The following is a 26223-nucleotide window of genomic DNA, read 5'->3' on the forward strand; positions in this document are numbered from 1 at the left end:
GGGGCTGCCGGGGCCGCGGGACCCCCAGGCTCATGTGAGCGGCAGCAGCGGTAACGGGGGCGCGGTAACGGGGGGTTCGCGCTCGCCCCGGTGCTTGGGCACGCGGCCGGCCGAGCCCTTCCCTGCCCTGCCCTTCCCTTCCCCGCCCCGCCCCGCCCGCCGCCGCCCCCGCGCCTCGCGCCCGCGCGCGCCTCGTGCGGCCGCGCGGGGCTGGGGGGCGGTGCGGACCGCGCATGCGCGCGGGGCCCGGCGGGAGGGGGAGGGGGGGCGCGGCAGCCCGAGTCCTTCGGCGGCGGCGGCGGTAGGAGCAGCGGCGGTGGTGGCGGGGCCGGGGCCCGCCGAGGCGGCAGGGCGGGAGCCCGCGGGGCCGCGCTAGGGGAGGCGCGGGGCCGGCGGACGCCGCCGGGCGCTGCGGGAGCGGCGGCTGTTGCTGCCCAGGCGGGGGGGGGGGGGGGCGCCTCCCCCCGCCCCCGGCGAGCGACCCTCGGCGCAGCCCGGCCGGAGCATCAGGCGGGGGCTGCCGGCGCGGCGGCCCCGCTGGGGCAGGAGGAGAAGCCGTCCCCGCTCCATGCGCGGCGCTCGCCCGCCTCGCTCTGCCCAGGGGACCCGCGGCCGCGGCCGGCAGCCGCCGCAGCAGCATGTGGAGCCCGACCGAGGAGGAGAAATACGGCGTGGGTAGGTGCTGCCGGCCCCCCGCGGCTCTGCGCAGCGGCCGGGCCCGGGGCCTGGGGGCCGCTCCGCGCTCCTCCCGGCCGCCGCTGCCGCTCCGCGGGGGCGGCTATGGTCGCTGCCGGCAGGTGGGCGGTGGGGGGCGGCGGGGCGGGCGGGCGCCGCCCCCGGGGGCTGTGGGGGTGCCCGAGGCCGAGCTACCCGCCCCCCCCCCGGCCCGCGGGGCCCTGCTGTGGGTCGCTCCCCCGAGTTTCCGCGGCGCGGCGGGAGCAGCAGCCCGGGGGGGGCGCCCGGGCCCGGCGGCCAAATCATCGGGGAACGGGCCCTGAGCCCTTAATCTCCTTACGGCGCGGCCCCCTTTCCCCCGTCTAATCTGTGGTTTGCGGTGATCTTGTTTGTGTGGAGTTTGGGGAGGGGGATCGGTTCTGGCGCCGTGTCATTAGGGGGCGTCGCTGCCGCACCTGTGCGGGGCCCGGGGGGCGGGGGGCAGCGGGGTGCGGGGCGCTGCGTGGGGCGCCGCGTTGCGTTGCGGTCGCCCGCAGCCGGGTCCCGCCGGTGCCGGTTTCGCCGTGGGCCGTCGGTCGGTGTTGGTGCCCCCCGGAGCCGTTCGCTGACCCGAGGCACTAGCTGCGCTGCCCTTGCTGGGTCTGGGGGTTTCGTGTATCCTCGTCTCGGGCGGCAGCAGGGACGCGGTGTCTTAACAAAACGGAAGGGAGACCCGGACTTTCTTTTACTTGCACTTTTTGCTTAATTTTTTTAAACTGTTGATTTTTATAACAGAAGTAGGTAGCATCTGCCCTGATTAGGCACCTAAATGCTTTTTATAAATGCTTTTGTAGTTTTCGATTGCTTATATTGATTTTTAACTTTCACAGTGTGTAGAGATGATCAATTTCTGCAAATATTTTTAAAAAATATAAACAAACTTGCTATAAAGATCTGTTAACCTGTACTGTTAGTGAATTTTGACGGTTGACTTGTGAGCAGTTAAAAACCTAATGCTGCTAATACCTACAACACGCTTTGAGCACATAGTCGACAACAAAATATGTTGGTGCTTTTTGTTGATTTTCCATCTTGTGCAACAAATATTCTGCTGGGTATGTTCCGCATACCTTCCTAATGAATAGAAGAAATAAAGGGGAGTTCACTTTTGTTTAAAAAAAAAAAAAACAAACTTAAATATGGTTTGTCAGATGAGAACCTGTAAGCGTAGGGCAGTGTGCGCAAGTGGCATAAAGTAGCCCAGGACAGCCCTTGCAATGCTGTTGCTGTCTTGGTCAGTCACTGGGTATATCAAGCTAACCCGCTTTGTTAACCTCAGCTGGACTTTCAGGGAATACAAAGTACCCAGACTTGCACATACCCCTACCCTTGGTGGAAGACCACCTCTGTTGCCCTAGTGCTAAACTTGCCACTGCAATGGCTGAAAGGTGCTTTTTTTAAAAAAAATTACTCATTTTTCAAGTCTTGTTTGTTTTCCTCTCTTCCTTTTACATAGTCATTTTTATTTGCCATGTTGCAGGGTTTGATATTCAGAGTTTTGTTTGTGTCTGGCCCATGTTCTCGAATAAGAAAATATGCATGTATGCTACCTGAATCAAAAAGTAGGTGAACTAATTTTTTCTTTTACTCAGATGTATAATCTCTGTTCGGGTTGTAAACAAGTCTAAAAGAGGCATCCAGCCAGAAGAGAGAGTAGTGAATGAAGTGTTATTTCAGTAAATATTCTGTAGTCTTAAGAATATTTCTGTGATGTTGATTTTTCATTTTCATGTAGGTAGGTCTGAGATACTGGCTAAATCTTAAGAATTTTGGTGATCTTTAGGCAAGTTTTTTTAATTTTTTTTTTTATTATTCTTGGGTAGCTTTAATTACTTTTCCTGTAATTGAAATTGGTTGATAATCCTCCAGAGAGGGAGAATAGCTGAAAGATGCTGCTTGTGCCTGGAGTTTAGTTACTATAAGTGGGGAAAGGAGTACAGGTTTTGCAAAAGTGGATCTGTCATTGTTTGCTGGAGTGGTCAATTTTGTGCATTTTGGAGAAACTAATCTATAGAAGGTGTAAACCTAAGGTTTTACTGTTAGAAGGTGCACTAGCAAAAAAAAAAAAGAGTGGGCAGGAGGTGATTTACACACCCCACCCCCCACCCCCCAGTGTAATTCCTGATTTCACAAATAAAGTAATATATGCAAAAATAATTTTCTGGTCATGAGTTGCTGGTATAAGCTTATGCCTTGGGCTTCAGTAGTTTGTTTTTATTTTGACCACTGTCCATCACAAAAAAGCCTTGTGTGTTTTCTCTGTGCTCTTGTTAAACCATGAAAAGTTTTTGATTTGACTTTAGATTAAGGCTATAGACTTTACGTCCCTGTTGATGTAAGTGGGGTGGGAAAAAAAATCCAGTTATTTCTGCAACTGGAATACCACAAAGAGCTTTCTCATGAAATAGAAAGGTGTGTCTGGGCATCCAGGCCCTGTACATACCTGTTTGTGTGTATCAAGGAGAGTGAAAGTATCCTATGAAGTAGTTAATCCTGATGCTGTTCTTTGTTGAAAGTAAATTGTGATCTGTGTCGTTTTCTTATCTAGGTAGTTGGCTCAGAGATGATGATTTATAGAATCTGTTCCTTCAGAAAGACACCATGTTCCCTCTCCCAGCACGTGGGTATAGAAGGGCTTTTGTATTCCGCACTGGCTTGCAAAGAGTTCAAGACAAAGACATTTCTTACATGCTTGCTGGAGCCCTTTTACAGCTACACAGGCTCCTGACTGCAAGATAACATGTTAAATTTGCTGATGTGACTGTCAGGGGCTTTTTGGCGGTTCTGAAGTGCTCTTTGCTTGTCTAGATGCAACTAAAAGGAAGCTTTCAGTGCTTGCAGTTGTAGGATGCTATGGTATTGCCCAATTCTCATACGAGCCATTGCATACTTCTGCAACAAAGATATTAAAAGATTGCTCAGGATGTTTCTAAATAAATAAGTTAAACATTCTCCTGACAACGCTGAAGTTCTTCCTTGGTTGTATTTCTCAGCTACTATAGCAACTACCTGGTAGCTGTAGCTCCTTTCTGTTCTATTTAGAAATACCTATTTTCAGTGGCTCTAATCCCAACTGTGCTTTTAAAACTGTAGACTTGCTGCTGAAAGGCAAACAGTTCTTCCACAGATGCTTAAGGTGACCAGTTACGAAAACAGTTAGTGAGATTTCTAAACTGATTATCAAAGATAACTAGCTCTCTAGCCCTCTAGTGTTCTAATATTTCTAAAGCAGCCTCTGTTTCTAAGAAAATATTTATTAAAGTGATCTGATTAGTTACATTATCCTTCTAAAGCAAGTATTAAATTATAATGAATTAAAAGGAAAAGCTAAGCAGAGAGAACTCTTTAGTAAATAACTGTTAATTAAAATTTGGCAGATGAATGAGAGCTGATTATGTATTTCATTAGGCTGTCAGTTTCTGCTGCTTTATTTTTGTGCAAGGAGCACGTTTAGGTGGTTCTCAAGAAAGTTTTTGGTGGTGTTTTGTAGTTTTTTAATGTAGTTAATCCTGTACTTTGAACGGCTGACCAAGTTAAATATGTATTAAATCATGGAGAAGAAGGAAAACCTGCCTGCATAAACAGCACCTGTTCTTAGTTTATTTAAAGAATTAGTGTTAAAATCTGCTGTTTCATTTCAAATGAATTTTTAATCTTTTTTTTTTCACCACTTAATTGGTAATGATGAAAAATAAACCTGTAAGCACAAATACATATAAATAATACTTCCCTTGCTCCTACTAAGAAAGGATGGAACATCATAATGTCCTAGTTGCAGTTCTGTACTGCAGCTTCTGCTTTTTGGTCAGTATCTTGATATTTTTTTGTATTCTCCTCACCAGTAAACCTTGGCTTACACAAATATCCCAATTTGTGTGTTTGGAAAAACAGGACTGCAGAACTTACAAAAAGTCTGCCTTCCCATACCAAGTTCCTTGGCATGCTGCTCTGTTCTTACCTGTTTATGTGTTTATGTAGAAGGCAGCTGGGGGATGGAGTGCCTCGGGCTGACCGCTGTTGCGGTTTCTCTGTTTCACCGAAGCAGCTTGTTACAGGTTTCAAATGAAAAGTTTTGGAGAGCTAGAAGAGAAGGTCCCTCCCCCAGATTAGGAGAAAGTCCATCTTCGGTGACCTGGGAAGCAATATCAGTCATTGCAGCTGGGTTCTGTGTAATGGAATGTCTGTGATACTTCATTTTCTTTTGTGCCTTATTGGCAGAAACTGTAGCTGTCTGGTGGCAGGAGGAGGGTGACTGGGGATGTTCTTCAGTGATCTGTCTTGGAGCCAAAGTGCTGGGGAGGGATGTACTTCTGAACCTTCTGCGTGGTGCTGTTTGGAGAGGTGGTGGTAATACCTGGGGACTTGCTCGTTAGGAAAACTAGATGGTCTGTGGATTGGAGTGATTTTTAGTTCCATTCAATATTTTGCCCCTACAGGCCTTTTTTTGCCCTTAGGGCTTAAGAACGAAGAAAGGAATTTGTCAGTCTGGGGTCATAAAGGAAATGTCTATGTGTTATTTGTCTGAATGAGAAATGAATCATACCTTGCAATGTCTCTGGAAAAGATCAACTCCCAAGACGCACCCAACTGGAAACATTCAGTATAGATAGGAAAGTTTAGTGAGGTGTCATTTAAAGTAGTGGGGAATTTTAGTTTCATCTAGTATAAATCTGTATTTCTGCTGTTGCTGATATCACTTGGAGACTAAATACACTGTTTTGTGGGAAGGTATTAAGGTATTTTGGCTCATTTATCCTAGAAAAGACTAGCCAAAAGACATTGTGGTTACTCTTGTCTGCGGAGCTGGGTGAGAATTAATCTGTAAAATATTACTAGTTTGAGATCATCTCAATCCCACTTGTCCACAAATGCATTTACAGTAGGAATTAGCCAAAACATTTATAAATATGGGAAGAATGAAGTTGAGAAACAGTTTTTCAAATTGCTTGCAAAGGCAAGGAATCAAATGCGTATGTTTAGCAGTTTATTGTGTGGTTTGTATGGGAATGTAGGCGTGATCTTGGAGTGAGAGGTGATAGTATTGTAATATGGGGTTTAACTTTCCATGTTTTGATGCTTTTGAGAGCAAATTTCTCCATTTATTCACAGTTATACTGTATTATGTATTCAGTTAAGACCTTCAGGACTTCAGCTGCTTGCGAGTAGGGTGGGGGCAGAGGTGATTCCTCTCTGACCTTATCTGCAGTGCAGAATGGATTTTATATTCAGACTGATTTCCTGAAGGTGGAAATCTTCAAGTGTCAGGCTTTGTGTCCTCTCCTAACAATACCTCTCATCCAGTAATGAGAGACATTTGATGATGAGAGTTGGCAGTCTCAGGCATACACTTCCTATGGATTTAATGAAAATTGGTGGCTGGGTGGGGAAGAAGGAACTCTAGTACTAGAATTCCTGTGGATGCAGTACAGATAAGCAGCTCCTGACTCGCTGAAAAGAATCAAAAATAAAGTTCTATTGAGATTCTTCCGAACTTTTTTGTTTGGTGGCTGGAGAACGTGAAGGGGAAGTTGTTAATGTGAGCATGGGAGTGAACTGAGGGTACTTTGTAGACAGGGGTGGGGACGGCGAAAAATTAACTTTCATGGAACCTTTGGTGAAGTGGAGGGAACGTGAATGTGAAATATCCATTGGTGGGAAACTACACTTTTCACATTTATTCAAGGAACAAGTTACCTTGCATTCTTTTTTAATGCAGCAGGTACCAATTACAATTAGTAACAGGGTATATGACAAAATACCTTGAATGCTCCTTGCTCTTCGAAAATTTAGATGATTCTTTAGTGTTTCTTACAAATAACAGTATGTGCTTTGGGTATAAATTGTCAAGCGTGTAGGACAGGAAGGGAGAATCTTCAGAGTGAAATTAGTGAGGAAAATTTAAAGTAGTTTCTCTTTTGAACAATTTAAGGCATAGGAAGTTGGTGTGTGAGTATGGAGTGACAGTGCAGGTTGTGGTTTGCAGTTGTAAGGAGGAGGAAGAGGAAAGCTGCTATTGCTATTAATCCTTCTGAAGGTAGCGTTGTTGGTTTGCAGTCAATGGCATAGCTCAGCAGGACATGAACCTCACTAACTTGCAGAGCCTTTCTTTCCAGAAAGAAATTTTGTGCTTAAAAAGTCAGACTCCCGATGATAAACATCAGGGAAACACGTAAGAACCATTACCAGAACTTGTGGTGTAGAAAATTCTCTACCACATATTTGGTGGCATTTAAAAGCCCACAAAAAGGGGATAATTGGGAAGAGTTCTTTGTCTTCATATGCACAGTGACACCGTAGATAGGAATAATTGTTTAACATATTAATCAGAAAAGCTTTTGGAAGTTGGTTATTACATGGAAGAACTGTAAATGCCTGATGATCTCCAACAACTGGTGTTACTGGTGGCCATACATGTTTCATAGATTGGTTCTTTTGAGAAATGGAAGCTTTTTTCAGACATGGATGTGAAAACACTAACCAAAGAATAGAAAGTCTTTGGAAGATCATTCAGCTGTTTAAGAGCCTGGTGCAACTTTTCCTCCTGTTTCAGAGAATTTTTTGTTAACTTGTGTAGTGAATTAAGTTTATTGTGATCTCCTCTCAGCTGTGATGTTCTGAGGGAAGCGGCTAAAGGAAGCATACAGCAGGATCTTGGTTCAAAAGCAATTGCAATTGACAGCAGCTTTCCACTGGTTGCTTTTAAGTCATGAGTCAGCCTTAATATCACTACATTTTATTCTTTGTTCCATTTCAAAATCTGTGTGCTCAGTAAACCTCAAGGCAAAGAGGTTAAATACCTTCCTTAAGTGACTGATGTTAAAATCAAACCTCCATTCAGTTTTTGTGTCTAAATGAACTTTATAATCTCTTCTGAGATCCTGAAAGCATCTCTTAAGGTCTTTTTAGCTATAATTCCTTCCTTTTAGATGTATTTTAGTGTTTGTTTAACTAACAAGTGTTTAATCAAAACTTACTGAAGGTGTTAGGAAGAGTGGTGACTCTGGGTTTGAGCACACACTTTCCAGTATAGCTGTGAGGTGATTTCTTCTTACAAGGGTAAGGCTTCCCTCTTGTTCCACTTTAGCGTCTGACTACGGTTTCTTGAGTCTTTCTGGGTATTCAGCCTTAAGAAAAGCTTATGGCCAGTGGTGCTAGCTAACTCTTGGTGATCAAAACCGGGTCATTCTGCTTTAAAGAGGCAAGCCGATACCAGTCACTTCTGACACAAAAATAAAGATTTGTCTACATGCTGCAATACAAGGAAGCTTATGCACTAAACACTTTTGGTGCTGACGGTAGGTGGGGTGGTGCATTATTTTCTTTATTTTGAATACAAGCCTGTGCACTGTGCAGCATGCTAGAGCATGGTTGGGTGTGCTTTGGCGGGTGGCTCACTGTTCTAGAAATCTCTTGTTTCTGTGTGTTTGAGCAGCAGGGGCCTCTCTCTTCCCTCTAGATGTATTTGGGCATGCGGTGTTTATGCCATCCCTTCCTACACCTGCCCTTTCAGTCTTCCCATCTTGATCAGTGTGTTGGAGAAACCCAGAACTGTAAACAGAAGCCAGCTGAAATTAATATATAACTTTTTTACGGGCCTGTTTGGGTATTGGGTTGCATACGGTCCTTTGTGCTGCTGGGCTCTGTGGCCCACCCGGAGCAGCTGTAAAGGCAGCGGAAAACCTTTCACAGGAGAGTATCACAGTGTTAAATAGTCCCTGTGGGGAGCGATGTGTATGTTCCAGTAACTGGCTCTGCACCTGGGAGGATAGGAGGAGATATTTCTATTCCATCCATCTCTTCCTTTGTAGAGAAAAATGCCAGGAGGTGCCGGTGTAAAGTTGTCCACTTTACCTGGGCACGTGCTCACATTTATCTAAGTTTTATATATATATATATATATTTGGCTGTATTATATACCTGGACAGAGCGTGTAGGTGCAAGTGAGAAGGTGTCAGCTAGTGTGGGATAAATAATTGAGAAATATATGAATTATTGTAAAAAGAAGACTATTGAAAACTGTAGTTTGAACTTTAGTGTCTCTGTGGGTTTTCTCTCTCCCCCAAAGCTCATGAGCTGAACGATTGGCAACTCGATTTTTGGTAGACCAAAGAGGTAATGGTCTTAGTTTCACTGCACTGAGCGAAGCAGGATCAGCGTGTTTGTGAGATGATCTTGCCCTCGTACCTGCCATCATGTACCACACGGGACGGCGCTGCCTGCACGCCTGCCTGTGACGGGTGACCCGCCTGTGTGCCTCGGCTTGCGTTGAAGGTGACACTGGCTGGCTGCTGCCTCGCAGTGGCTTGTTGGTGTGGGCAGAGCTGGCCCGTGGCACAGGTCGGGCCTGTGGGCTGGTGTGGCAGCTCGGCATCCGCCGGAACATGTGTGCTGCTGGCACTGCCGCCTCGGCACGGTCGCACACCAGCGTCTGCAGCCATCCTGCCTTGGTGCTGGGCTGCAGCCTGCCAGGGTGCACCGACCTGATCGGAGTTACAGACAAAGTCTGTGTGTGTTGGAGTTTTGGATTTTGTTGTGGTGGGTTTGTGTGTGTGTGTGAGTGTTTTTTGTTTGTTTTTGTTTTCCCCCTATAAGTGTTTGGTTATCTCTGTGGTTCGAGGCTTTTACACCAAGGAAGATTGCTTTTGAAGGATTGGTCTTGCAGAAAATGCTTCTCTTTTTGTCTGTGGGCAAGTGGAAGTAGAAAATAGGGGTTTCTCTCTAACTTCTTTCACTGCAGCAAGACCCTGAGCTGCAACTTCTGATCTTGCTGGTTTTTTTCCAATTCTGGAGTGACTATTTCAGATTGCTGGCAAAAGACAGTATGCTTTTAATGGGGGAAAAAAAAAATTTCAACCTGGATGGAGGATGCAATAAGAAAAAGAGGATCTTCCCCAATGTGTCAGATGTACACTATTTTATGCTTTCAAAACATTTGCTTAAGTTGAGATTAGAAGATGTAAAAATTCTTCAGGTCTTACAGGGGAAAAAAGTGTCAGGCAAATATTTAATATTTTGGTATTTTAGCAGCAAATAGTTTACCAAAAAAGTCGGAGTTCTTTTGTGTGGGTTGAAAGGTTTCTTAGCAGTCTTGTAGGCTGCCTTCAGACATCCACAAAAAGTTGTTGTGTGGCAGCTGATTGGCTAAAATACAGAGTTTTCAGCTAAGATGTATTAGCCGGTATACTGATAAATACAGCTCTGTAAGCCTGCCCTGTTCTTCCCTTCCTCCTCCTCACAGGGAGCGTGCAAACTGACCGTAAATGCCAGGGTAACTTCAGCGTGTTGTCACTTAGCAGTTAGATGGGAGGACTAAAGGTCTTACCATAGCCAGTGTGAAATGGGGCAGGTTGTAGAACGCTGTTGGGTGGCACCTGTGTGTTTGCAGTGACTGGGTCAGTGGTGGGCTGCGTGCCTGTACCCCGGTGTGTTGGGGGAAGGGATCATTCCCCCTGACAGGGGGGCTCTGGGGGCTGCATCTGGGGCGCTGTGTCTCCCAGTGCCCAGGGTGAGGGTAGGAGGTGGTGAGGGGGCTGGAGCATGCGGTATCGGGGAGGTTTTGTGAGATCTAGGGTGGCGCAACCTGTAGAAGAGGAGGATAAGAAGGGGTCTCGTTTGCAGTTAACTACTTTTTATGGAGTTAAGGGGAAGATGGAGCCAGATGCTTTCCAGAGTTGTGGCGTGGATGGACGGGCAGTGGTGGCAGATGACGGTGTAGGGGGACACTGATTTCCCCAGGGCATGCGGTGCAGCACAGGAGCAGGTCACCTGGAGAGGTGCTGCAGCTCTGTCCCCCGGATACTCGGCACCGGACTGCTTCTGACCTCATTTCCCAGTGATCAGCAGTGAAGCGTGGCTGCTCGTGGGTCACGTCTGTGGAACACAGCAGTGCGGGACGGCTCCGCGCTCCCTCTGCAAAGCGTGGCTTGCTCCAGTGTTTTTCTCCTCTTCCAAGGTTAGATATTGGAAAGAGGGGAAAAGGGTTTCAGAAACTGAAACAGCCTTTGTCGCTGCTTAAAAGGAAGCTGCTGCATTTACTTCCCGTATAATGGGGATGATGTATGGGTGAGGGACTTCTGTGCTGCCAGCAGAAGTTGAATGAACTGGTAGCTGACGGAATAGATGTACAGGAGTGGGATGAGTAACTAGGAGAGGTGCCTGCAAAGCTGGGAGCTCAAAATCAGTTCCTTAATATAGCTGAGGTAGTGGACAGTGCTGTGGACTTCTGATCTGCTCCTTCAAGTCTACCTCTTGCCACCAGGATGTGCAAAAATATTTTAAACAGCTCATGATTTTTGAGCCTAATCTCTATTTTTATCTTAGAGGGTAGGGGAAGGATGCTAGCAGTAATTCACTTTGCTAGTGAATGATCACCTTTCTTCTCAGGCATCTGTTTCTTTTTTTTGCATGAATATTTTCGTAGCGCTGGTATGACTCAGTGGAAGGAGGCGGTGTTGCTAGGCAGCAGTTGGAGCGCTGTGCAGATACCATGTGATGGCAGTAAGCTGCCTTGTGATAACCCACTGGTGGCTGTTCCTGGCTGAGGGTCCGTGCCGCACAAAGCAAGAAGCATCTCTGACAGGAGCAGATGCTGCCTAGCAACTGCCACTGCTCCCCAGCCAGCCCAAATACCTTCGCTCCGGCGCGGTGTAATTCTGGTAACAGGCAAACCCCGAAGTGTAACAGGTTGCTTTCAGTTTTGAAGGATATTTTTGTTCTTCAAGGTTTTGTGTGAAAATTCATGAGGACCATTAAATAAGGTCAAAAACTTCTTGAGCCCTCTTCTAAATCCTGTCTTTTGTTTAAGCCCTACTCTTCGATTGTAATGTTAGGATGGCTTTTAATCAGCTTTCGATAATCTTTTGGGTTTTTTTGCGTGTGTGTGTATTACTTTAGTGCCTGGCAATTCCAGTCGGATTAGAACCCTGTTCCGTGTCATGTGTGCTAGCATGCTCTGCAAGAAATGCCCCTCTCTGCAAAAATCTTGTTTTATTTGGGTAGTTTGGTTTTTTTTTTTTAGAGTGTAATTGGATGTGTTCTCTCCTTCCTACCTAAATTCTTCATACTGTCCATCTTGCTTTAACAGCAGAATGTTTTAGAAGTACTGGTCCTGGCTTTGTTCCCCATTTTCTTTGCAAACGTACTTGCTGAGTGTGGCCTGAACTTGCAAATAAATTAGCATGTCTCAAATTCAATTCTGGCAAATAATTGAAACCCTCACCACAATTAATCATTTAAATACTTGGAAGGTATATTGTGAAAACATTCTTCTAGATATTTGTGGAATAAAATTAAAATGTTTTCATTTTAATTTCCTTGTGATTCTGTTCCCTTGTCAAATATCATCAGAGTCTAACTGTGCAATCTATGAAGCTGCCAGGTTTAATCAAGCGGTTCTACAAAAATTTAATCATTTTGGCCTTTAATTTTGTAATAAAAATGTGAATGTTTTTGTTCCGTCAAACTATTTTTTTGGTCTTTTAAATTATTAAACCCACGACTTTCTTTTTGCAAGAACTGCTCCTTTTTGCTAGAAAAAGGTTTGTAGTTCTGAGAGGAGCTCAGAATGGGAGGCACATGATGGCTTGGAAAGTATTAATTCTTTGCTGCCTGTAGGCGTGATTGTGCAATGCAGTTGCCTCACGAAAAGGTAAAGCTAAATCTTGACCCTTAGCTGTCTTTTCTTCTGTGTGGTAACTTGTGTCAGTGCTGGGTTTTTTCTTGCACAGTCATACTGCTGTGGCTTAGGGACTTTTCCCTGTCTGCCGTATGTAAATACGAAGAATTAACATCTGTCACCCTTGGAAAATAAATTATTAAGAAAAGGTAGCTTGGAAGATTCTACAACTAAATACTGTGGAGTGGAAGAATAGGAACGGGATCTTTGCTCTTTTTATTTTAATAAAATTCTCAGAGGGCATTTGATGCAGGATCTGAACAACTAAAAATGCTTTCTTATATGATGTATAAGTGAAGCGTGGAGTTCTGTGGCGATGTGGATGTTAGAAGATGATGTGGTTAAACATTTGGGTGGCTCTGTAGAAGAAAATGTACAAAAAAACCTATTAAATACATACATAAAATTAATACTAATAAAAATTTCTACTTCAGGAAGTCCCAATCCATAGATGGCTGAAGCTGGGGAAAGCTACATCCTCACCCTATTCTAATACTCTTCCTTCACCTCCTTGTTTTAGCCTCCGTTAGGGAAAAGGTGCTGGATTTAGAGCCATCTTTGGTCTCGCCTTCTACAGTGACTCTGAAGTTATGTTACATGGAGCCTTTATTATCATCTGGGTATTACAGGGAAGAAAATAAAGTTAATCTTATTCAGCTGTTAAAACTAGCTTACAGTGTTTGATGCTAGACACTTTTAATGGATGGTTTAATATGAAAAGCATTTTAAGGAAAGGTATACCCTCATTGTAATGTTGATTTATCCATCTGAAGTAATCATGTTGTATTCTTTATGATTGATTTTGATTAATCTTTGACTCACAGATTGACTTATATTCCATTTCAGCTATTAATAGTGATAACTAGCAGTAGTTGGATACAAAATCCTTTATATAGACTGTGAAATTTAAGAGTTTGTTACATGTGTTTACCCAAAGTAAACCAAATTCTTAGCAGGTGTCAGTTTAAGATACGGTTATGTGTTATAAAGCATAAATTACAGCATCAGAAAACTTCATAACTTTAATATTTGCAGCACAGAACACAATTGAGTGGCTGCTCGGTGCGATTATAAATTGGTAAGGTATGGAGCTAAGTAGTTTGGTTGTAGAGCAACACAACTGCAGCTGTGCTTCTCCTATGTGTTATCCTTCCCATTCCTTCTGAAATTAGTTTGGTTAAAGATATACTTAGGGCACAATCAATGCATAACCTGAATAACTGCAAGTTGAGTATAGCACAAAGTATTTATAAAAATTAAGTGGCATACTTTAACCTGGACCAGTTGTTCTGAAGATGTCATTTAAAAAATACTGTAACTCACCAGAATTTTAATAAGACAGATAATAATAATAATGAGTTGAGAACTGGAAAAAACTGTCACAAAGGCCAAGAAGATTTGTCTTTTGAAGCCATGAGTAAACAGTTATGTTGCAAGTTTGCAAAATTAGGATTGTTGCAGTGGCAGGAGTTAAAGAACTCTTTTGGGTTTTTTTGTCATATTGTGCAATTAAAAAAGTAAAACAAAACAAAAGCATGTTCACAGCTGATAATATGAAATACTGTGGGTTTTTCCCCCCAAAGTTAACCCATAGAGTTCATTAAATCTTGACCTCACCAATGTCTTGGAATAAAACACATTTTTTTTCTTCTTCTTTAGCATATTGCATCTGTTTCAGCAGCAATGATTAGCGAAACATAATTTAGAGTTGTAGAAGGAAAAGGGTACAATGTAGACATTGAAACCTCTTGAACTGATTTTGTTTCTCAGCCTGCGTTTAAATTAATACTTCCAATATTGATTGATAAGTCTTGGAGGGTGGGGAGGGAAGGGGTAGGGGAAGGTCTCTGTTCCTTTATCAAAATGAACAAATTACTTATTATGGGGTGAGCTGATACTCTCTATTGTAAATAAAATGTTATACAATGTCAAAATATTTTTGTAGGCTTTACTGCAATGTGTAGAAACAGGATGGAAAAAATAGTATATGAGGAGTTATATACCTATGCCAGTTAATTGTGCTGCAAAGTGGTTTTATGTATATGCTAAGAAAAAATGATATTTCAGGGGAATTAGCAGCTAGATGCTGCATGATCTTTATGTGGGTGTATTGTGCTGGACAGCACTCTGACATTTCCCTGTGCTTGTTTTGGGTTTTCCCACTGTTCATGTAAAAAGAGTGACATATTTGTATTACTATGTTTATCATGTAATTGACATTTGAGAAGAAAAATGATCTGTGGAAGCACTGCAACCCAGGTGGGACTGGGTGGGGCAGTTGGGACATAGGAAATTGTGTTAGAAGGAATTAAAAAAGGAAGGTATATTTTAAATTCTACCACAGCAAAAATGAAAGCAGCTCGGTTATTTAGCTGGGCAGCAGAAGGTAGTAATGACACACATGAAACCTAATTTAGCAGTTCCCTAACTGTGAATCGTATTCTCTCTTTTTGCCGTAAGTGTTCAGGTGAGGTCGCAAATCAATAGGCAGCAACAAGCTATCACTTTGGGACAACAGAAGCTCAGGCTGTGATTCCATAATAACAGTGTGGGAGAGATCATAGCAGTCCAGCCACATACCCATCTCATTCAGTGTCCTGCCCCTGTCAGGTGTAGCCGGTGTTTACAGTACAGTAGCACAGCAAGGTAAGTGATGCTTTCCCAAGGCTTAAGTGCTTTCTGGGTCTGGGACTTGCTGAGCCTAAGGTGGTATGCATCCATTAATTTGCTTTATTTGTTTTTGAACCCGACTGACTGATTTTTATGTTATTTTTAATCACCCACAGCATCTCGTGAGGAGTGTCACAGTTCATGCACTGTGTGGGAAAGTACTTGATTAAATAAAGTCCTGAGCTGTTTCATTTGACACTGCTCTGCTTTTTGTACTGGAAGGGATGATTAGCAACTGTTCCCTTTTCAACCTCTCAATTATGCTTTCTGCACCCCTTTCAGCCATCAGTCTTACTAGTAGAGGAGTCCTGTCTTGGTTAATAATTAATCATATAAAACCCCTTATGCAGTCCTTGGTATCTCTCATCTCTCTTCTTTCTATCTTTTCCTATGCTGCTCTGTCCTTTTTGATGAAGAACACATTTTTGACAAAGGGGAAAGGGGAAAACTGGCACATGGGATTCACTGTGAATTTGATACACTGCTGTAGGTAATTGTGTCTTCCTTTTTTCCCCCAACATAGCGTTCTGCCGTGATGTGGTGGTGGTGTGGGGAGGTGGTGGCTGAGCACTGAGCCTATGACAAATGCTCGGAACAACATTCTGGGGTTTCACTCAGCCTGGTAACAGCAAGGGGAGAGACCAGTGTTTTGTGTGTGAGATGAGGATTGTTCATCCCTCATGAAACACCATGTAGATGAACTAAATGGTGTACATCTGCCAGTTCTATTTGCAGTACTTAAGTCCATCTGCAACTGTTTATTACCCTGATATAGCTTGAGTGGCTTCACAAACTTTGTCACTTTTCTAAATGATCAGCTTTTCTGGATCATTTAGAAATACTTTAAACAGAAAAGGCTCTGACAGAGATCCCTTCAGAGCTTGCTGGTCCATCTGTCTTCACTAAGAAAACTGGCTACTACTTCTATTTCATCTCTCTTGGCTAGTTATTTGTCTGTGCAAGTGCCTTCCCACTTTCATCACAGCTCAGTTTCTGCACGAGCTTTTGACAGGGGCTGTTTGGGAACATACGCTGTAAAACCTACTGAATTGTATCAACTGGATCATCTTTGTCCACATGGCAAGTGGCTCTGTTAGGTACCCAGCACCTGAGGACCCAGCGAGCTGTGCACGGAGGCGCTGGCTCTGTCTTACAGTGCCATGTTTACCTGTGTACCCTTACTCTTTTGAAGCAGTTTCTGCTGGCAACGTAAAGTGCAGCTGCTTATGCTGTGTCAAGGCATGTCCATAGGTGAGGAAAACACTTCTGAATCTGTCCTGTCCTGTATCTTCAGCTTTCCAAACTGTTGTTCTCATTCCATATGCTCTTATATGTTATACCCCCCAGTTGCTTCATACTGCCTGCTACAGCTTGAGAGTAACTGCCTATGTGTGAATTCGTTCGTGCCTTTCTCATTAATGAACTAGAGGTGCAGAGGGAGGGTTTATTTTGCTGTGGCCCTCTTTGATGCAGTTCAAGTATGACAGCTAACTGTCACTTGGAGATAATTTCTGGAAGTGGCGCGTGGTGCGTTCTTGGGGCATTCTTCTTTGGCAGAATGCTGGGTTTAACTGCCAGCTGAAATCATGTTTCATGGGGGCGACCTGTGACCCCCTTATAAACCTGAATGATGGCAAGGGGGATTAATATCTGAAAACAGATGTTAAGTATTTCAGCAGTCTGTCCTGGAATCCAAGACGAATCATTCAGGTCTATTAATTGGTGGGTAGAAGCTTTGCTGTGTGTCCATTTTGATGTTACTTCTGTGTTCTGGTGATAGAGGAGATGACTTCTGTAAGAAATGATGAAGACTTGTTGATTGATGGGCAGTTTGGAGATGATCTTATGCTATAGAGAATTTCACTGTGGGAAGGATAAAGGCAGTTACTGGAGTCCTCTCTAACTTATTTTCTCCAGAATGGTTAAATTATTCCATATTTCTCGTACACATTTGTGTTCATATTTTTCAAATAGTACTGCTAAGAAGAACTGTGTACCTAAAAGTGACTTCATAAATAAGATTGTGTTGTATAATGCATTTCTAGCTTAACAAATGTATGATCCATAACTTTGGAAGTAACCTTTGGAATCATGTCAGACTATAAAGTAGTCTCAGACTTCTGGGATTCTGTCATAAACAGTAGCCATTCTTTCTCATTTTGGAGATGATGTGTCCTCTGTCCTCATTAAATAGTTTTAACAAGGCATTATGTGGTGTATTGGGTCTGTTTATTTGGGTTCTTTAATTTTTCCTGACTTTCATCTAGTGTGGTTGCAAAGGCAACTACTCTTGAGATTTGGCTTCTGTTATTTTGAAAGTATCTCTATTGCTATTCACATGCACTATTGACGATTAAAATTGTCAAACAGAAGAGACTTACATAATTTATTGATGACTACAAATTTATCGATGAAGGAATGGTATTTCATGCTGCTGCATTAAAAATGAGGAACATGAGGCAGTGTGTGTATGTCTTTATGTGAGAACTTATTTTCCAATTGAGAATGATCATCTAGATTCTATCTTCAGCTGATGGGATCAGTTCATATTTGTTCTGTGATTTTTGTTTATGCTTTTTTGACTGAAAAGAAGAGAGCTTTTGCTATCTTTATTAATGGAGTACTCTGAATTCTAAAGAACTGCTTACATATTCATGCAGTAGAGTCCTTATATCAGATTTTCTTTGTGTGACCAGTAGAATCCTTTCATAAGTGGACAGTTTGCATCTATAAAGTAACAGATTTGTTAGAATAACATAATGTATTCAGGCTTACAAGAAGTAAAAGTCATTATTCTTGGCCATATTTATAAATCTATTGTATCAGCAACTGGAAAAAAAAAGTACTCTATTTTCATGATACCTTCCCTTTAGCTTTCATTCCAAGCGTACTTTTTATTGTTACATAATAGAAAGGTATTTGATGACCAAAGAACTAATATTTGAATCAAATCCATTTTCTTTACTGGTGGCATCCTTTATTCCGTAGTTCTCATATGGTACATAATTGTTACAGGGAGCCAGCTGTTTGCCCATTCAAACCCTCTAATGCAGTGTTAACATGCTGTAATGCTTTTTCAGGTGAAGTGTTAGTTGTTGGACTTGCGTGAGTGAGGCCAGTCAGTCGTTAATCTTGCTACAATTCCTACGCTTCTGTCTACAAACCAACTTTTTGTCTACAACCACTAATACTCATGTGTCCCACAACTGGTGTCTCTGTGTCATGATAACCTTGATATGTTCAGAGACGTGGAAAATGGTCTGGAAATTTGATTTAATATTATGTATGTGTTGTTTTTTTTTTTTTAAAAAAAACCACAACAGTGTGTCTAGGATTACTCTCATAAATGAGTATCTTGCTACTGTATTAACATTTATCTGTTTTTCAGTGTTTTCAATAGTATTCTTCACCCAGGATTTTTAAAATCCTGTGGGTTTGAGACATACTTGAATTTTCTAGTGTTTTTGTTGGTCTGAATCGAAAGGTCATGTTATTTCAATATAGGACTATTTTGCAAAACAACTTGAAAATAAAAGGTGTTTGTACCTTCTTGTTCTGGTAAAATTGCCTAATTAGGAAAACAAAAAATTCTTTATTTAAAGGATAGTGCTATCTAAAGTCGTGCAGGGGCCGAGAGAAGCCCCTAGAGGTTTGGCTGGCCTGCCAGTGTGGCGCTTGGCAGTTGTCCGTGTGCCTGCACTTTGGGAGAAGCATCGAGTGGTTTTTCTTTGGTTGAAATTCATGTTTGTTTTCTTCATGGGTGAAGAAAGAATCCAGAATGCTGACAAGCTTGGTGTTTTTCTTGGATTATGTTGTCTGTGTTACTGCAGTCTGGAGGCAATTGTCATGTTTCTGCTGTCTCTGATGTAAACAAGAATGTAAAACCTCACTTAACTAGTGACTTCTGCTGGGCCCTACCAACTGAGAACAGTTTGGGTTTGTTGGTGGAGTCCCTAATTTTTTTCCTCTTTAATTAAACACTCTGAGTCTCACTGTGGAAGACAAACATTTGATGCGGTTTGATTCTCTTCAGGTTCTTATTCAGGTTCTCCCTCAGACCGGTCTCATCCGTGTGGGTGTTCGCCTGGCATATGTAGTTTGTTCTTTCTTGCCCTTTCCCTGTATGAAATCAGTGTATACGGTTGAAACCGTGTTTTATTTTGGTAGGAGTTTTTTTTCTATGCTTTTCTCATTATTTCTGGGAAACTAAAGGTTCAAGGAACGTACTTTGTGGTAGATGGTGCAGGTGGCAGTCCTACTTCCCAGGGCATCCTTCCTCTGGACTTCAGAGTTTGTGGTTAACTCCTTTAAGTTCTGCACAGGGAGGCTTTAGTCGACATAAAAAGCTATTCAGGGAGGAGCTGAAATGGAGCTCCACCACACGGGAACATCTCAGCCGTAGCCAGAGTGTTTACATCTACAGGGGAGTGTTTGCTGAAATGGGAAGAAAGGCCGGTGCCCACTGGAGATCACTACCTTGGCTTGGGGAGCTCCCCTTGGAGTGCTGTAGTGTGTAGGTGTACGCTGTGTCTGAGCACGTATTGGCTTAAAGTACTTGAATGATTCAATTAAATCTGTGCCCGAGTGAGTTCTTAAATGCTGATGAGCAGGCATCATGGGACTGGGGGGAGAGGGACCTTGGTTGCGATTCATCCTTTATTTTGACATGTCATATTTCAGGTAACTCCCTTGTCCATGTTCCTATTACACTTTGATAGATATACCTATCATTACACACTTCGTTAATTCTTTAAAATTTGTTTTTAAAATTGAGTTTCATTTAGTAATGTGTTTGGTTGTATTCTTATTTTCCCTGGTTAATGAAAACTAAAGATACCTAGAAAAATATTTGAGGTATGTCATGTTAGTTAGTGCCTGTGAAAAATACAGGTTCTATATATCTACTTAAATATAACGCATGATAATACAGTATTTTTGCAGTGTATTAATTGCATGGATGGTACTTGAAATAGTGGCAGCTTGGAAGGCAGTAACTTCTGCAGCTGGCGTCCTGTTACGGGATCTGCGGTCTCGACTGCCTTGTTCCATGGATGGGTTGTGTAGTAGAGCAAGAACTGCGACAAAGCAATCTTTGTATGTAATACGAATCAGAGGTTGGTGATTACAAGCCTCGCTTAATTCAAAAACTCTTTTGAAAAGCCTTGCTTTTATGTTGCTGCTGAGCTTAATTTCTGATAAGGGCAGAATTAAAGATATCTGATGAGGAAAAGTTGGCTGACAGGTTTTCTGGGCAGCTATGTCATAGCTATTTTTATGTGAGGAGTGAGCTTTAAGTGCTATGCTTAGAAGAAAAATTCACACAAAGATTCAACCCTCATGTGTGTGTCTCTCTTTTTCCCCACCCTCTAGTGATATGCAGCTTCCGAGGAGCTGTACCGCAAGGCTTGGTCCTGGAACTAGGTGAAACTGTTCAGATCCTAGAGAAATGTGAAGGTAAGTGTGGTGTCCAAGAAGGAGACCCCTTTTCTGTATAAGAATATACAAATATCTTAACCTAGCAGATTTTAATAAGCTGTTTGGAAATCATGATGCATCAAATCAAAGCATTGGAATAAAACCTAATCTGACCCACTTTCTGTAGGAAGGGCTGAGTGCTGTTGGCACTAATCCAGTCTGATAGGGGGTCAGTGTGTTTAAGTTAACCATCTGTCCAGAAAATCTTGAACCCTGACCTGATTGTTGTATTGTAATTGGGTCTTACAGTGAATTTTCATCATGTAAAGCATGTAATAGTATCTTTTTTACTATATTTTCTCAGTTACTGTTACGTGTTTCAATTAAGTATATCAGTGTTTTTATTATTTAGGAACATCTGAATGCATGAAAAATATTACTTATAAAATAGATTAGCAAATCAGTTGGGAGCAATGCTGGGAAAAATGTAAAGAATATGGGTGTAGGGGGGATTACATTGCATGTATCTTCATGTGTGTTTTTGTACCTAAAGGAAAACGCCATTGTAAATGTTACAGCTCTAGTTCTTTCTTATGTGGCTGGAGATGGCTGTGTGTGAATAGATTGAATGTCCTAATCCTCCCCTTTATTCACATGAACAGTGTGATTGCAGTTGTTGTATTTAAAAGGAGAATTATTTTTATCCTAATGTTGAAGCAAGTGTCGTAAAACATGCCTATTGAGAAGCAGGTTGACAAGATACATTATAAGAACGTGTTTCACTATAGCGTGAGGTAGAATAATGTAGCCTTAATCCTGAAGTGTTAAAACAAATTCAGAACCCAGATCCACAAATCTGAATTCCAAATTAACATTCCACAGAGTTTTAGTTTTGTCTTTGTGTTTGTTCAGTTTACATTCATTTTTCATCTCCAGTGTTAATGCTGCTACGCAAACCTTCTGCGTGCTTGTCAGAAGACTGCTTTTCTTCTTTCTGGCTGAGAGCTGTTTTTTGCTCTTGATGCTTTTTCTTATACTTGGGTGTTTTGTTTGTTTACCTGCTGACTTAACTCCGTAAGAAAGTGACCTCCTGCATGCTTATTTTTCTAGGATAGTAGCAGCTTCTTCACCTACACTTGAAAATTTTTTCCATTGAATGAGACTTTTGCAGTGCTGTAGTGTTGCTTGGTCCATAAGGATGCATGCTGTAAACAGTTAAACCTGCAGGTGATAATGGTTTTAAAAAACCCACATGTGGTGTAAGAGGCTAAGCTTTACTCAAGCACTGAGTGTGGATTATAGTCATTCTACCAGGTCTTGTGAATTAGTACCTGGTGTAAGCTCAGAAAAAATTTACTACTTTGCATAGGCTAGTGTAACTCCAGGGTGTAATGGACAGCAGTCATGGTGTTTTCAAACTGTTTCTGATAATCATGGGAACTTTAAAAACTCTGGGAAATAAAAAACACAGTCTCAAAGGAGAAGTTGCTTGCAGAAACTGCCAGTAGTTTTGAGGATGATTCCTCAAAGACAATTCATGCCAGTCTTCAAATTGCTGGGAAAGGAGGCCCCACACAAAGTGGTGAAAGGAGGTGTTTGTACAGAGGAGTTTTTTTGTTTTGTGAGGGTTTGTTTTTCTTAAGCCCTCTATCCTGTCTTTCTGATTGGGATGCCTTTACCTTACACTTTACATATATAAAAAGTTACATTGATTTTGATAATAACATCTGGAAATCCACAGTGTGCAACTCGCTGAATATTCAGATGGTCTGTGCTGCAGCTCTTTGCATGTGTGAATTATGCAAAAAAGCATACTAAATGTGCAAAGTAGATTCTTAAAAAAGTAGTCTTCGTTGAAGCATTCTTGTCTAAGTGGCTGTTTAACACAGTCCTTGGATTACCTTGCAAATTTAGGATAAAACATACCTCATTTTCTACTTCTGCATTATTTGCTGGGGATTTGTTTGACCAGACAAACTGGATAAATTAATGTTAACCCGTTCAAAGAAGGGTCAGGACTGTGGGAGTCAACAGAAGATTTATTGCTCTTTCAGCTTTGCTTCTTAGAATAGTTTGTGCATAATTCTCTACAGTAGGGACTGTGCTGTCTGGGTTAAAAGGATTCACATAACACAAACCTTCTAGTGGTGTGAAGAGTGATTTCTGGAGACTTGCTGAAGAATTCAAGGCTGATGAAAATTCAAATACTAGCTATGCTTCTGAATGTGCTCATTTTTAATCATAATGATTTACTGAATAACTGATATTATTACAAAAAAGCACTTGGTCTTTTGTAGTGACTGATGTAAAAAGCAGTCACTTTTATTTAGGGTGATTGAATTAGAGTAGGGTATTTTCTACATCAAGTTCTCGGGTACCTCTACAGCTCATTTTTATTTATATTTTCCGAGTAAAGGAACAGATATATATATATACACACACACACAGATGTATATGTACACGTTTTTGTCTTTTTAACGCTAATAAGCACGAATACCAATTAATAACATATTTTTTAAAAGTTTTTTATTGTGGTTGTCTATGCATTTCATTTTAAATAAAATGCAATGAAATAGTTGTCTTTATTACTATGGATCTTGTTTATGTGCTTGAAATTGGAACTTCTGAATTTCAGTCAGTTTGTGTGCCTGCCACTCTGCCTGCTTCCATACCAGGCTACAAACGTCTAAACCACTGTTTTCTGACTGTCTAAACCTGACAAACACTCCCCGCCCCGTTCAGTCTCACAAGGTTCAAGCCCATGGGCTAAGTGTCTGCCTTTCTTCTAAGTTACCATAAGCTCCTTCCATGTTTTCATCAAATGTGCTGTCTCTGAAGCATGTGATGTTACTAGGGGTGGTTTTATACTTACTGCTTGTACAAAGGGCCCTGAGATCCCTGACTGGTCACACTCAAAGATTAGAAATAATCAAGATGCCAGTTGTATGTATGCTTGGCTTTCACAGCTTTCCTTTCTCTTTGTTCCCCTCTCTGAGCCCTTCCACTTAAAATCTTGTCACTGAGAGAGAATTGAAACAGCAAGCAGTGCTCTCTGCTTTGCATGCCATGCATTGAGGAGGTGAAAGGGTATGGCTATAGTATGCCACCTGTAAATGCTGAGAGAATTTTCTTTTGTCAAGTGACAAGGCATGAGCATACTCATAGTTTGAAATACACACATGGACTGTGTGTTCTAAAGAACACCCTATTTTTCAAGTCATACGTCTGTTGTCCTGCCACTGCCGGTAGCTGTAACTAGTGGCATTCAGAGTAAATTCAAAATGTCTGTTTTACCCATTTATTTTAATCGCTAGGGAGCAGTTTTCTTTAGATTAAAAAAGTTACAACTTCAGTGTGTTTAATTATTACCTTGAGATTCTTATATATTCACTGAAGAAAAGAAACCTTACCGATATCTGAAGCACCAGTTGAAAGAATACTGTCTTACCCATGCACGTTAGTGATAGTGTTCTTAAGCCTTGCATATAATATAGTTAAAGTTTCCCTCTGTTATTCCAGCAGTGACAGCGTGGTCGAATGAAAGCTTTCCAGTATTTGGGACACTTAAGCAGCAGATATAGTCGCAATTAGGGATTTTTTCTTAATTTTTTGAAGAATTCAGTGTGCTTGAGCAATGATATCTTTGCCCTACAGATGAGTGAGGAATCGCACCTCAGAGTGTCACTGCGGTGGGAGCTGTGCAGGTTTCCTTCCACCTGGAGCCGGGAGCTGACTCACTCCCCGTAACGTGGGTTTACCCTGAGAAAGATGTCTCCAGTGAGACAGCCCTTTTCCTCTTTGCTTTTTTTCCCTTTTCATCCCTTTTCCTCCTTGCCTTTTGTGGAGTGTGCCAGTGAAACTGGAGCCTCTTGGACCCACACAGCTGCTGCGGAAGGTCTTGCCTGGCTATTGAAACTGGTCTTTTGGAGCACAGGAGCGGCTTCTTGATGGTCCTCTATTTGGCTAAAGCCAAGATAAAACACATTCTATCTCTTCTGCTTTTGTTGTGGCAACACTGACTGCATTATTAGCATATTCCTGTGGCTCTGCTGGCAGGAGCCGGCTCCCTGACATGGTGTTGGCAGGCTGGCTTGGGTATTCATCTGCTGCTTGTCCTGTCCTGGCACTGCTCAGAGCATCAAGCCCAGAACAGAGTGGTCTTGGCATTGACTTGTTTCGGCATCAAGAAGCTTTTGCTAAGCACTATTACTGCCCCTCTCCTGGGTCACTTTGAGCACTTCAGCTCTGCGCAGCAGCTTATATGCAGATTAAAAGGCAAAAGCAATTGCTTATTGGCTAGATATGCAAAAGATAGCTTTCCTCCACATCCAAGGGTTTCTCACATTACTGCAAAGTATACTTATTTTTGTAAGGCAAAGGAAGTTTGAGTCCCTGTAGAGGATTCTACAAGCAGTGCTTTCTTTAAGAGCAGAGTTTAGCTTTAGGAGTTGCCATAAATACTTACAGAGTTTATTTTCAGAATTGTGTTTGTGAAGAGATTATATGCAGAATTTTTCCTACAGTCTGCAGCTGATGCTACTTTATTTAACCTGGATATTTGAGCTTTATTTTTCTAAAATCAGATCAATACCTTTCAATTAGGACTCTTTTGTTTTGCTGCTACTGAGTGCTCAAAATGGGCTGGCTTTTTCCATGTGGCAGACCTCTCATTGATTAAGTGGAAATCTGAAAAACGTTACAAGGTGGCATTTAGAAAAATCCTGGTTTTGTTCAAGACATTTTCACTTGAAGATCAAAAAACATTGGTAGGTCTTCTAATTGCTCAGATTAAGAGATTGAGATGTGCGTGCTTGTCCCAGAGCTCCTTTGGCAATTTAACCAGGATTGCACTAGCGTTGAGACTTGTGAGTGTGGTACATCTTTGGAAAAGACAGTTTTTCAGTCTATCTAAGAATATGCAGGTTTCTGTCATAAGCTTCCAAGTTTCTCACACTGTGAATTTCCACATGTACAGGTGTACTACTACATATGCAGGTGACAGATATATTACTTACCTATGCATTTTTTTTTGATATGTGGTCTTGATATATACATTCACAGTCCATTTTTATGTCCTGCCTCTTCAGAGGCCTTGTTGAATTCTGGGCTTCAGAGGAGCTAAGCAGGAAGCCTAATATCCCGTGTAGCTGAGAAAGCCCTAGAAACAAAGGGGAGGACAGGGCTGCGTTCCTGCCTACACTGCAAAGTAATTTCGCTTTTGTTACTGGCCTGCAAGTAACCTGCGGTGTGACTATATGCATAGCCAGTCCATTATGAAGAAAAGGTTATGAGCAAGTGGTGGTCTTAATGGTCAGGGGGAGCAGGCATAATGGGGTGCTCTTCCTTCTGGTTTTCTCCAGTTTTGCTACTGTGGAAGTAATTCTTCTTGAAGCTCTCAGAGGGATTATTTGCTGTGTGGGGTACACAGAGGGCAAGAGCTGTAGATCAGCCTACTCTTCACTTTTCTTAGCTTGTATCAAGTATCATTAGACAGTATTGAAAAAAAGTGGCTGTGAAGGATTGTGTTTTTTCCTGAGTTCTGTGTTTCACCTGAGAAGCGTGAGGTTTAACGTCTGTGGGAGGTTTAGCTGGAGCAGATCACTGTGCGGTGTGGCTGTACGGCCTCAGGTGGTCTGCTTGGTTTGTCTACTACGCTGTGCAGTAGAGTCCATGTAAAAGCAAAGTTGGAGTAGGGCTTTAAGATACAGTGACTTGTCCAGAACATACTTGGAATGGATGAGATTCCTTCA

At 42.3% G+C, this 26223-nt stretch overlaps 1 protein-coding gene across 12 annotated transcripts in view; it reads left to right on the top strand.

Moving 5' to 3' along the window:
* Window positions 1-371: 371 nt before the first annotated feature.
* The window catches only part of DOCK3 (dedicator of cytokinesis 3), a 223814-nt gene continuing 197962 nt past the window's right edge, over window positions 372-26223 (top strand). For all 12 annotated transcript variants that reach the window (XM_037384111.1, XM_037384118.1, XM_037384112.1 and 9 more), the window contains exons 1-2: window positions 372-675; window positions 20429-20512. In XM_037384111.1, coding sequence (XP_037240008.1) covers window positions 639-675; window positions 20429-20512 — 121 coding nt within the window. In that variant the 5' untranslated portion in view covers window positions 372-638. The remainder of the gene's footprint in view (window positions 676-20428; window positions 20513-26223) is intronic.

Source organism: Falco rusticolus, chromosome 4 (genome assembly GCF_015220075.1).
Source record: "Falco rusticolus isolate bFalRus1 chromosome 4, bFalRus1.pri, whole genome shotgun sequence".
NCBI classification, from domain to species: Eukaryota; Metazoa; Chordata; class Aves; order Falconiformes; family Falconidae; genus Falco; species Falco rusticolus.